Raw genomic sequence first — 12,070 nt, 5'->3', positions numbered from 1 at the left:
CCGGAAATCTCATTGGCTGCAACGACACCCTGACCTTTCATCCTGAACGTCATAGTGCGCCGCAGACCGACTCCAGGGTCAGTCACGCTGACGCCGCGGTATGAGTAAATAAGGACTCAGTCAACGAATGTTGTTTGTAAATCGTTTTATTTTGTAATATTTCTGAATAAAGTATATTTTTGTAAAAAATGAGTAAAGGACAAACGCCGTTTGAGATTTGGTTTGGAAGAGCTGGTAGGGGGCATAAAAGGCCTAACGACGACGATAACGCAGAGACAACTGAGGCCGAGACACCAAAAATAAAGAAAGCCTTCTTCAACAGAAAATACGACGAGTCATACATAAGATATGGCTTTAATGCGACCGGTGACCCACACGCTCCAAGCCCCCTGTGTGTGATATGTGGAGAGAAGCTGTCTAATGAGGCAATGAAGCCCTCAAAACTGCTTCGGCACCTTGCGTCCAAGCACCCTGACCTTAAAGACAAACCTATTGAGTTTTTTGAGCGGGAAAAACGTGAGCAAGCGAGACAGAAGCAAGTGCTGGGAGCCACCACCTCCACAAATGCTGCTGCTCTGAGAGCGTCGTACTTAGTGGCTAGCCGTATTGCTAAGGCTAAGCAGCCTTTCACGATTGGTGAAGAATTGATTCTGCCTGCTGCCAAGGACATATGCCGTGAACTGTTGGGAGAAGCTGCAGCTATCAAGATGGCACAGGTTTCTCTTTCAGCATGTACCACAGATTCAAGGAGAATCGACGACATAGCGGAGGACATTGAAGCACAGCTGTTGGAACGGCTTAACGAGTCACCATGGTATGCTATCCAGATCGATGAGTCTACCGATGTCGACAACAAGGCAGTACTGCTGGTTTATGTGCGATATATATTTCAAGACGATGTGCATGAGGATATGTTGTGCACACTGCCGCTGCCAAATAACACAACCGGGGCAGAACTATTCAAGTCTTTGAATGACTACATGTCAGGCAAATTAGACTGGTCATTCTGTGTTGGAATATGCACAGACGGGGCTGCAGCTATGACTGGACGGCTGTCTGTTTTTACTTCCCGAGTCAAAGAGGTTGCTCCTGAATGCCAGTCTACACACTGTGTCATACACAGGGAAATGCTGGCTAGCCGAAAAATGTCACCTGTTCTTAACCGCGTATTGAGTGACGTTGTTGAAGCCATCAATTACATCAAAGCAAAAGCCCTGAACTCACGTCTGTTTGAGCAGCTTTGCGAGGAAATGGATGCAGAACACAAACGCCTTGTCTTACACACTGAAGTCAGGTGGCTATCAAGGGGGAGAGCCCTGGCCAGGGTTTTTGAGTTAAGAGAGCCGCTACAGAGATTTCTTTCAGGAAAAAAGTCACCACTGGCAGCACACTTCAGTGACGAGGAGTGGATAGCAAAACTCGCTTATCTGTGTGACATCTTCAACCTGCTCAATGAACTCAATTTGTCACTTCAGGGGAGAATGACAACTGTCTTCAAGTTGGCAGATAAAGTGTCTGCTTTCAAAACCAAACTGGAACTGTGGGGACGGCGAGTGGACAGGGGCATATTTGACATGTTCCCAACATTAGCTGGGATTTTGGGAGAAACTGAGGCTGCACCGTCCTTCTCACAGCTGGTGCATGATCACCTATCTTCGCTGATGACAGAATTCGAGTGTTACTTCCCAACCGCAAATGACCCAAGATGTGCAAATGAATGGGTCCGTGACCCATTTGTGAATGTCCCTGGTGAATCATCCATGTCAGCGCGGGAAGAAGATCAACTCCTGAAGCTTGCTAATGACGGTGAGCTGAAAAGTATGTTTGACATAACATCTCTGCCGGCATTCTGGATCAATGTCAAGGCTGAATATCCTGAGATAGCCACGAAAGCACTGAAAACGTTGCTTCCATTTCCAACATCATTTCTCTGCGAAGTGGGGTTTTCTGCAATGAATGCAGTGAAAACTAAATTGCGGAATAGACAGGACATAAGGAACCCCCTTCGAGTATCACTGTCTCCCATCATCCCTCGATGGGACCGTCTTGTTGCAGGGAAACAAGCCCAGGGCTCCCACTGATTCAGCGATATTGGTGTGTTGCAATGATTTTATATGTTCATTCAAGGAAAATATGCACTGTGTGTTTTATATCCAAATGTTACTTAAAATGTTATGATGCTATTGACTTATCACTATGTTCATGTGAGGAAAATATGTGCTGTGTTTAATATTAAATTCGTTAGATAAACCCTTTTAGAAATGAAATTGAGTGTATTAGCCACTTATAAGTGACTTAAAGTTGACTTTTATCACCTATATTCCGGTTGTGATTAACACCCTCCTCCCCACCCCCGTCAAGAATATTGTCAATATTAAACTGGTCTGCGGTACAAAAAAGGTCAGTGACCCCGTTATAACCCAAAGGCCCCCCCCCCCCCACCGCAGGAACACCTACCCCGGACATGGGATTCCATAATCACTGTGACCCCAATAGCACTGACGATAAAGACTCTCCCTAACAGCTGTCAGAACGGTGTGACAGTTTTTGTGTATCGTGGACCAGAATGTTCAATGTGGTTCAGCATTCTGTAGTCTTAAATAAATTGAAAACCCTGCAGATACTCGAAAACCAAACAACACACACACACAAAATGGTGGAGGAACTCAGCAGGCCAGGCATCATCCATGGAAGTGAATAAGCTGTCGACGTTTCAGGCCAAGGGGGATCTTCATTAGGACATTTGAGGCAGCAGCCTGTAGATTTTATGTTGGAGGAACTCAACAGGACTGCAGTATCTGAAAGCAAAAGTTGAGACCCTACACAGGGGTTTTAGATTTGCTGAACTATTGGTTCTTACTTTATTTGAACAACTTTATTGTTTAAGTGTTACGTAGTAGACTATCACAATTTCCAGTGAATTTGCTAAGTTTAAAGGGAGCTCTGGAGAAAGAACCAATTGAATTTGAAATGAATACAGGAACTGGAAGTGGAATGCAGGGGAAGTCTTAGGGCATAGAAAAGTGTAGAAACAGGCCCCTCAGCTCACCTAGTTTGTGTTTAAACTGCCTAGAACATAGCTCTCCATCCCCATGTACCTATCTCAACTTCTCATAAACATTGAAATCGATCTTGCATGCACCACTCACGACCCCCTAATGAAAAAGTTTCCTGTCATATTCCCCTTAAACTTTTCACCTCTCAACCTTAACCCGTGACTTGTAGTTGTATTCCCACCCAAACTCTGGAAAATGCCTGTTTGCATTTACCCTATCTATACCCCTAATAATGTCGTACACCTCTATTAAATGTCCCATCAATCTGCGTTCCAAGGAATAAAGTCCTAACCTATCTTTCCTTACAACAGAACCTCCACTTCCAGCAACGTCCTTGTGCATTTTCTCTGTGCTCTTTCAACCTTACTTCCAACCCGATCGCACGAACTTCAACTTCTTGAACTCCCAGTTACACCCCCTTCACCATTCCCCATTCCTATTTCACTCTCACTTTATCTCCTTACCTGGCCATCACCCCCCCCCCCCCCACCAGTACTCCTTGCCTTTCCCTCTCTTCCATGGCCTTCAGTCCTCTCCTCAGATTTCCCTTTCTCCAGCCCTTTATTTCTTTCACCAGTCGACTTCCCAGCTCTCTACTTCACCCTCCCCCCTCTCCTGGTTCCACCTATCACCTCCTACCTTGTACTTCCTCCTCCCCTCCCCCCACTTTCTTACTCTGACTTCTCATCTTTTTTCCCCCAGTCCTGATGAAGGGGTTCAGCCTGAAATGCTGACTGTTTACTCTTTTCCATAGATGCTGCCTAGCCTGCTGAGTTCCTCCAGCATTTTGTGTGTGTTGAGAGGTAATAACTGTTCCTTGACATTGTGATGTAGATCCTAAAGCTTCTGTACCTTCTTCCTGATGGCAGCAGTGAGAAGAGAGCATGGTCAGGGTGGTGGGAGTCCTAGATGATGGATACAGCTTTCCCACGACTACGCTTCATGCAGATGTGCTCAGTGGTCGGGAGGGCTTACACTAGGCCATATCCACTACTTTTTGTAGGATTTTCTGTTCAAGGGCAATGGTGTTTCCATACCAGGCTGTGATGCAACCGGTCCATGTACTCTCCACCACACATCTATAGAAAGTTAGTCAAAATTTTAGGTGTCATGCTGAATCTTCACGAACTTCTAAGGAGTTAGGGGTGCTACCATGCTTTATTCCGAATTGCACTGAGTGCTGCACTCAGGACAAATCTTCTAAAATGATAACACTGAGGAATTTCAAGTTGCTGACCCTCTCCACCTCTCATGGACCTCTGCTTTCCTCTTCCTGAAATCAATAATCGGCTCCTTGGTCTTGCTGATACTGAGTGAGAGGTTGTTGTTGTGGCACCACTCAGCCAGGTTTTCAATCTCCCTCTGAGTCATCACCACTTTTTGTTCGGCCTATGACAGCAGTGTCATCAGCAGACATGAATATGGCGTAGGAGTTGTGCAGCGAGTAGAGCATGGGGCTGAGCACACAGCCCTGTGCACATGTGTTAGTCTGTTGGAGATCATCGAGGAGACGTTATTGTCAATCCAAACAGTGAGAAAATGGAGGATCCAATTGCACAAGGAGGTATTGGGGCCAAGATCTTGAAGCTTATTGATTAGTTTTGAGGGGATGATGGTATTGAATGCTGGGCTGTAGTTGATAAAGAGCATCCTATATATGTATCCTTGCTGTCCAGGCATTTTAGGGTTGAGTGAACCGTCAATGAAATGGCATCTGCTATGATGGACCCGTTGTGCCCATTGGCATACAAAGCAAATCCAAGTTGTTTCTCAGGCCGGAGTTGATATGTTTCATCAGCAACCTCTCAAATGAATTCATCATGGTGGATGTAAGTGCTACTGGATGATAGTTATTGAGGCAGGTTACCATGTTCTTCTTAGGCCTCAGTATAATTGAAGCCTGTTTGAAGCAGTTGGGTACCTCAGACTGCTGAATTGAGACTTTAAAGATATCGATGAGCACTCCAGCCATTTGGTCAGCACAAGTCTTTAGTATTGAGCCGGATACCCCATCTGGGCTGGATGCTTTCTGTAGGTTCATCTTCCTGAAGGATGCTCTCACATCAGCCTCAGAGACAGAAGTCACTGAGGGCTGTCAGAGTTTGTGAAGGTTCCTCCATGGTTTAACTGTCAGTGAGCACAGAAGGCATTGAGTTCACCTGGGAGTGAAGCCTTGTTCTCACCTATGTCACTTGGTTTCTCTTTGTAAGAGTAATAGCATTGTAGGCCTGCTACCGCTGTCAACCATCCTTCAGTGATTCAAATCTGGTCCAGAATTGGCACTTTCACATGAGATGGTTTTCCAGAGATCGTACCTGGACCTCTTGTATCTTGGTTGTCAGACCTGAAAACCACTGATCTGGGCCTCAGCAGATATCGGATCTCATAGTTCATCCAGGGCTTCTGGTTGAGGAAGACTCTGACTGTTTTTATAAAGCTTGTGACAACCGCAGTGTATTCACTAAGATCCTCTTATGAGTCCTTGAACATTCCCATAGCCACTCATCTGCCAACCACCTCTTTGTTGTCATAATCTCTTTAAGCTCTGCCTCTTTGCAGGTAGGAGGACAGCCAAGTGATCAAATTTCCTGAGCATGTAATGGTAGGCATTCCTTTTCATATTATAGCAGTGTGTCTAGTGTGTTGGGATCCCTGGTGCTTCAGGTCATATGCTGATGATAGTTGGGCAGATTTCTTCAAACAAGTCTGATTGAAGTCCCCCATCTCTGATTTGAAATGCATTGGAATGGGTTGTTTCTTGTTTGGTGATTACATCATTCTGTATCTCGAGTGTCTGATTAATATCAACTTTTGATGGTTATACGAAGAGCGGCCAGGATCATGGAGGAGAACTCCCTTGATAAGTAGAATGGTCGGTACTTAGTCATTAGATGTTGCAGGTCGGGGGAACAAGACTATAATAAAACCATCACATCTAGCCCCGCTAAGAGTTTATCATGAAAAACACACTCCCGCCTTTTGCTTCTTTGAATCAGCAGTTTGGTGTATCCTCTAAATCGAGAAACCTTCACCAGTACATCTAGCATGTCCAGAGTGAGCCATGTCTCCATGAAACACAGAATGCAATTCCAGATTCCCCTCTAATGCAGCAATCTTGCCCTTAGTGTTATAAACTTCTTTCCATCTACCCGATGCAAAGACACCAAGTACTAACTCTTTATTAGCAAGTTACCCGAGAGAACCCTCCTTAAGCACTCTCTCTCGGAGCCTGCTTCAAGGGTCTCTCTCTTCTGAAGCAAATGCTGTTCTTTTTATATCATGCAGTCACGTACACAGGTACATGTGGGTTCACCCCCTTCGTTTCTGTACAGACAAGTATTGTAAACTTTCATCACTCATAAATTGTTCGTATAACAGTTTTAATTGTTTCTATGTCTGGATACAGACAGGCACAGGCTTACCATTCAAAGCCTCCTGCCTTTGAAAATAGCCACTCTTTTTAATGCTTATCTTGCAGATGCCATAAGGAATACAAGGCAAAATAGGTTTCTCACAGCAATTAATCAGGCAATGATACAAGTTACTCTAAGCAAAACTGAAGTTAAGTGCAGATCACGTACCAAGGATGATGTCACCCGCCCAGCTTATCTTATGAGAAAGCATTTGTGCATCTAAACTCTTTTTCTCAAGCTCTTAGCTGCTATGACCCTTACAAAAAATAGCCAGGGTCACAAGCGGCATACAAGATGCTAACTTCTTAACATTACATTAGGTTTTCAATCTTGTTCTGCAACTCTACATTTGCTAACAAGATGCTGGGCAGAGGGAGCTTCATTCCTCTGCGTCTCAGTTTGGCTGGAGTCCTCCCCTCCTTCCTCTGTTCCAGCCATGGCAATGGACCTTAGTCCACTTAACTCCCTGCTCACATGACAGTTAACTCCACTGAGTTCTTCGGAAGACTGTGAAATTGTTGGTTCAAAGTATGTTGCTTAAAGGGAAATTACAGGCTGCAGATTGCAGTGAGAGTAATTCAAAAGCGGTAAATTAGTAAGTTTTGTATGTAGGCTGCAACATATCACCATGATTTGCCAGCGCCATCTTGCACACAAGATTAAGTACATCGAGGTAGTATAAAAGGAAATACAAAACAGAATGTTGAATATCATGTTACAGGTATAAACAAGTGTAGTGCAGGCAGATAACAAGGTGCAAGGGCCATGACGTGGTAGACTGGTAGACCGAGAGTTCATTGTTCGTATATGAAAGGTCCATTGGAAACTCTGATTACAGCCGGATAGAGGCTGTTCTTGAGCATGGTGGCTCACGCTCTCGAGCTTTTGCATCTTCCTGATGGGAATGGGGAGAAAAGCCAGATCAGAAGGCTCCTTGATTATTTTGTCTGCTTTCCTGAGACAGCAGGGAGTGTATGGACACAGTAGAACAGAAGAGCACTTGTCAAGCCATTTGGCCCACTGTAGTGTGCCAATCTGCTGCTAATTTGAATGTCAGTGAGGAGGAGGTATTATGAATTTACACAGATCGTGATCTTCTGGTAAGGAAGTTGAGGATCCAAGTGCAGAGGGAGGTACAGAGACCCAGGTTCTGTAGCTTATCAATCAGGACTGTGGGAATGACCAAACATTGAAATGGGAAAGAAACGTGATCTAAGTGACTTTGACCATGGAATGATTGTTGGTGCCAGATGGGGTGGTTAGAGTACCTCAGAAATTGCTGGTTTCCTGGGATTTTAAATACACAACAATTTTTACAGTTTGGAGAAAACAGTGTGAAAAACAAAATACATTCAGAGAGTGGCAGTTCTGTGAGTGAAAATGCCTTGTTAATGGTAGAGATCGGAGGAGAGTGGCCAGACTGTTGATAGTATCTCTGATAACCACATTACAAAAGTGAAGTGCAGTAGAACATCTCCGGACGTACAACATGTCAAACCTTGAAGTGGATGGGCTACAGCAGCAGAAAACAATGCACATGCAGAAATACCTCCCGTACAAAAAAAAAGTGGCCACTGAGTTTATACTTGCTCTTACTTTTAGAGTCAACACTCCTATCAATGCCGTACCTTTCTGATGAAGGGTCTTGACCCAAACCAAAAGCAGTTTATGTTCCTCCATAGATGGTTAAAGTTCAAAGTAAACTTGCTTTCTAAGTACATATATGTCACCATTTTCTATTCCAAGATTCATCTTCTTGCAGACATTCACAGTAGATACAAAGAAACAACAGAATCAATGAAGAACTACACACAAGCACTGACAGGCAACCAGTGTCCAAAACTGTGCAAATATAAAAACAGATAATACTAATAATAATAATAACTAGATAATCATAAAATAATATTGAAACATGAGATGTAGAGTCCTTGAAAGTAAGTCCATAGGTTGTGGAATTACTTCTTCATTGAAAGTTCTCCATGCTGGTTCAGGAGCCTAATGGTTGATGGGTAATACTGGCGTGGGACCTGAGGCTCCTGAACCTCCTTCCCGATGGCAGCGGCAATAAGAGAGCGTGGCCTGGATGGTGGGGTCCTTGAAGGCAGATGCTGCTTTCTTGCGGCAGTGTTCCTTGTAGAGGTGCTCAGTGGTGGGGAGGGCTTTTGCTGTGATGGACTAGGATGTATCCACCACTCTTTGGAGGCTTTTCTGTCCATGGGCATTTGTGTTTCCATGCCAGGTCGTTTTTTATCTTATTTTATTTAGTGATGCAGCTTGGAGTAGGCCCTTTCAGCCTTTCGAATCGTGCTGCCCCAGAAACCCCGACAAACCCACTTAACCCTAGCCTAATCACAGAATAATTTGTAATGACCAATTAAGCTATCCAGTACATCTTTGGACTACAGGAGGAAAGTGGACGACCCAGAGAAAACCCATGCATTCCACGGGGAGGATGTGTAGAACCTCCTTACAGAACGGGGCCAGAATTGAATTCTGAAACACTGAGCTGTAATAGCATTGTGCTATTTGAGGATCATGAGGATGATTCTGGGAATGAAGGGGTTAACATCTGAGGAGTATTTGGCAGCTTTGGGCCTGTACTCACTAGAATTTAGAAGAACGTGGGGGTGGGGGATATCAAAACCTACTGAATGTTGAAAGGACTAGATAGGGTGGAGAGGATGTTTCCTTCGGTGAAGGTATCCAGAACTAGAGGGGACAGCCTCAAAATTGAGGGGCAGTCCTTTAGAACGCAGATAAGGATGAATTTTTTAGCGAGAGAGTAGTGAATCTGTGGAATGCTCTGCCACAGACTGCGGTGGAGGGCAGGTCTGTGTGTATATTTAAGGCAGAAGATGATAATTTCCTGATCGGTCAGGGTGGGGATATGGCGAGAAGGCAGGTGTATGGGGTTGAGTGGGATCCAGGATCAGCATGAGCGAATGGCCTAATTCTGCTCTTGTGGTTTTATACATTAACCTCCGTGACGCTGTGATGCAACCGGTCAGGATACTCTCCACTGCCAGAGTTTTAGATGACGTGCTGAATCTACACAAACCTCTAAGAAAGTGGAAATGCGACCTTGCTTTCTTTGTAATGGCACTTGCGTGCTGGTTCTAGGACAAATGGTAACGCCAAGGAATTTAAAATGAATGGCCCTCTTCCCCTCTGATCTGCAGATGAGCACTGGCCCATGGCCCTCTGGTATCCTCTTCCTGCAGTCAATAATCAGCTCTTTAGCTTTGCTGATGTTGAGTGAAAGGTTGTTGTGGCAACATTCAGTCAGATTTTCAATCTCTCTCCTTTACATTGATTCATCACCACCTCTGATTTGGTTAACAACTGTGGTGTTGTCATCAAACGAATACGGCATTGGAGCCGCACATAGTCTGACATGCTGAGTTCCTCCAGCATTTTGTTGACTTCCAGCATCAGCAGAATATCTTGCGTTTACTCTTTACCACCTTATTGTTTACATATTTTTTACAATCACAAGACCTTGTTGGACATTAAGTACTGCGGGTCTGCCCCATCCGCGAGTTGCTTGTTGGCGGAGAAACTTAAAGAGCTGGACTTGGTGCGGAACGGTCTGCTGTCTGCCTCAGAGAGAGATCGGTGCGCAAAGCTGTGCAGCCTAACGGCGAGTGATCGTCTTAGTCACTTTTCTTGTGATCACAAAACCCTGTTGGGCATCACTAATGTGGAACGCTGCAAGTCCGATTCACCGATTTATTTGTGGATAGCAGGGGCGCTACAAGGACCAGGCCTGAAGCCGTGGTGTCGCCTGTTTACAGCTGCCCAGGAAAGGGGCGTCAAGAGTCATTGTGCTCCACCGGAGGCAATGCTGCCCCCAGTGTTTGCTGGGCAGAAAACAAGCCGTATTGTGTTCAATTGCAGATTTCTGTAACATTCATGGACACAGGGTCTTTGAATATATTTTTTGCGTGACCGTTGTTTACTGATAGCCTATGTGTGCTTGCTATCTTGTATGTACTTTGTGCTGTGTGAGACTGTTGGTACTGGCCCCAGAATAACACTGCTTCTTTTGGCTGTATTCATGTGTGGTTGAATGACAATTAGACCAGAACAATTCACTTGTGTACCCATTTTCAGTGAACCATGCATCTGGATCTCAAAATCACTCTGAACTTCAGTACTGTCAAGAGCCCAACCATTACATGTGTTCTTCCTCCTTTTATTTGACCTCCCAAAGTGCAACACCTCAGACTTGCCTGGATTAAACTCCATCTGCTTCTTCTCTACCCACCTCTGTAAATGATCTACAGTATTCTTTGGTGATCCTTTACACCGTCCACAACTCTATAAATCTTGATATCATCCACAACTTGCAAATCCACCCATCTATATTTTCATCTGAATCATTGATAAATATCACAAACAAAAGAGGTTCCAGCACCAATCCTTGAAGAACAGTACTGGCCTTGCACCTCCAGCCAGAGTAACAGCCTTCCATCCCTACTTTCTGTCTGCTATGGGAAGCTAGTTCTGAATCCAAACTTGCGATTCACCCTGGAACCCATGTATCTTTATCGTCTGAATCAATCTACCATGAGGAACTTTACTAAATGTCTTATTAAAGTCCATGTAGATAATTTCTATTGCATAACCTTCAACAACCACTTTTGTTATCTTCTTAAAAAAGCAGTGATTCTGGGGACACCCCACTGTTCACGAGTTGCCAAACTGAAAACAAATTTTATCCATACTCTCTGCCCTTGTCGTTCAACTAGCATAAATCTTGGGCTGAAGCACAAATTAACCACCACTAATTCTGGGTAAACAGCTCTAACCCATGGATAACTAGCAAAATTGTAGCGATAGCCAGAGCTAACTCAGAAATATCCAGCATTAACCCTGGGGTAACCTGCAGTTATCATTTGTAACTGGCGCTAATCCAGGGGAAATCAGAACAAACCCGAATATTACCAGCTCTCCCGGTTAACCAGCGCTAACCCTAGTTATTCAGAACTAACTCTGAATTAATTCGAGCTAACCCCGAGTTAATCAGAGCTAACTCCGAGTTAGTTCGAGCTAACCCTGAGTTAATCAGAGCTAACTCCGAGTTAGTTCGAGTTAACCCTGAGTTAATCAGAGCTAGTTAGTTTGAGCTAACCCTGAGTTAATCAGAGCTAACTCCGAGTTAGTTCGAGTTAACCCTGAGTTAATCAGAGCTAGTTAGTTCGAGCTAACCCTGAGTTAATCAGAGCTAACTCCGAGTTAGTTCGAGCTAACCCTGAGTTAATCAGAGCTAACTCCGAGTTAGTTCGAGTTAACCCTGAGTTAATCAGAGCTAGTTAGTTCGAGCTAACCCTGAGTTAATCAGAGCTAACTCCGAGTTAGTTCGAGTTAACCCTGAGTTAATCAGAGCTAGTTAGTTCGAGCTAACCCTGAGTTAATCAGAGCTAACTCCGAGTTAGTTCGAGTTAACCCTGAGTTAATCAGAACTAGTTAGTTCGAGCTAACCCTGAGTTAATCAGAGCTAACTCCGAGTTAGTTCGAGCTAATCCTGAGTTAATCAGAACTAGTTAGTTTGAGCTAACCCTGAGTTAATCAGAGCTAACTCCGAGTTAGTTCGAGCTA

General features: G+C 44.4%; 1 protein-coding gene across 1 annotated transcript; it reads left to right on the top strand.

The window, feature by feature from the left end:
- The first annotated feature begins 60 nt into the window (after positions 1-60).
- Positions 61-5,633, top strand: LOC132377532 (SCAN domain-containing protein 3-like). The gene is made up of 2 exons (XM_059943811.1): positions 61-2,094; positions 5,616-5,633. The coding sequence occupies exon 1, from the start codon at positions 189-191 to the stop codon at positions 2,079-2,081; it is 1,893 nt and encodes a 630-aa protein (XP_059799794.1). The 5' UTR covers positions 61-188; the 3' UTR covers positions 2,082-2,094; positions 5,616-5,633.
- Positions 5,634-12,070: the final 6,437 nt, after the last annotated feature.

Source organism: Hypanus sabinus, chromosome 18 (assembly GCF_030144855.1).
Source record: "Hypanus sabinus isolate sHypSab1 chromosome 18, sHypSab1.hap1, whole genome shotgun sequence".
Lineage (NCBI taxonomy): Eukaryota > Metazoa > Chordata > Chondrichthyes > Myliobatiformes > Dasyatidae > Hypanus > Hypanus sabinus.
The sequence above is the reverse complement of the archived record's forward strand: the minus strand, read 5'-3'. Positions and strand labels throughout refer to the sequence as shown.

Coding starts and splice junctions, on each gene's coding strand:
- LOC132377532 (XM_059943811.1), top strand. CDS start 189: ATGAGTAAAGGACAAACGCCGTTTGAGATTTGGTTTGGAAGAGCTGGT.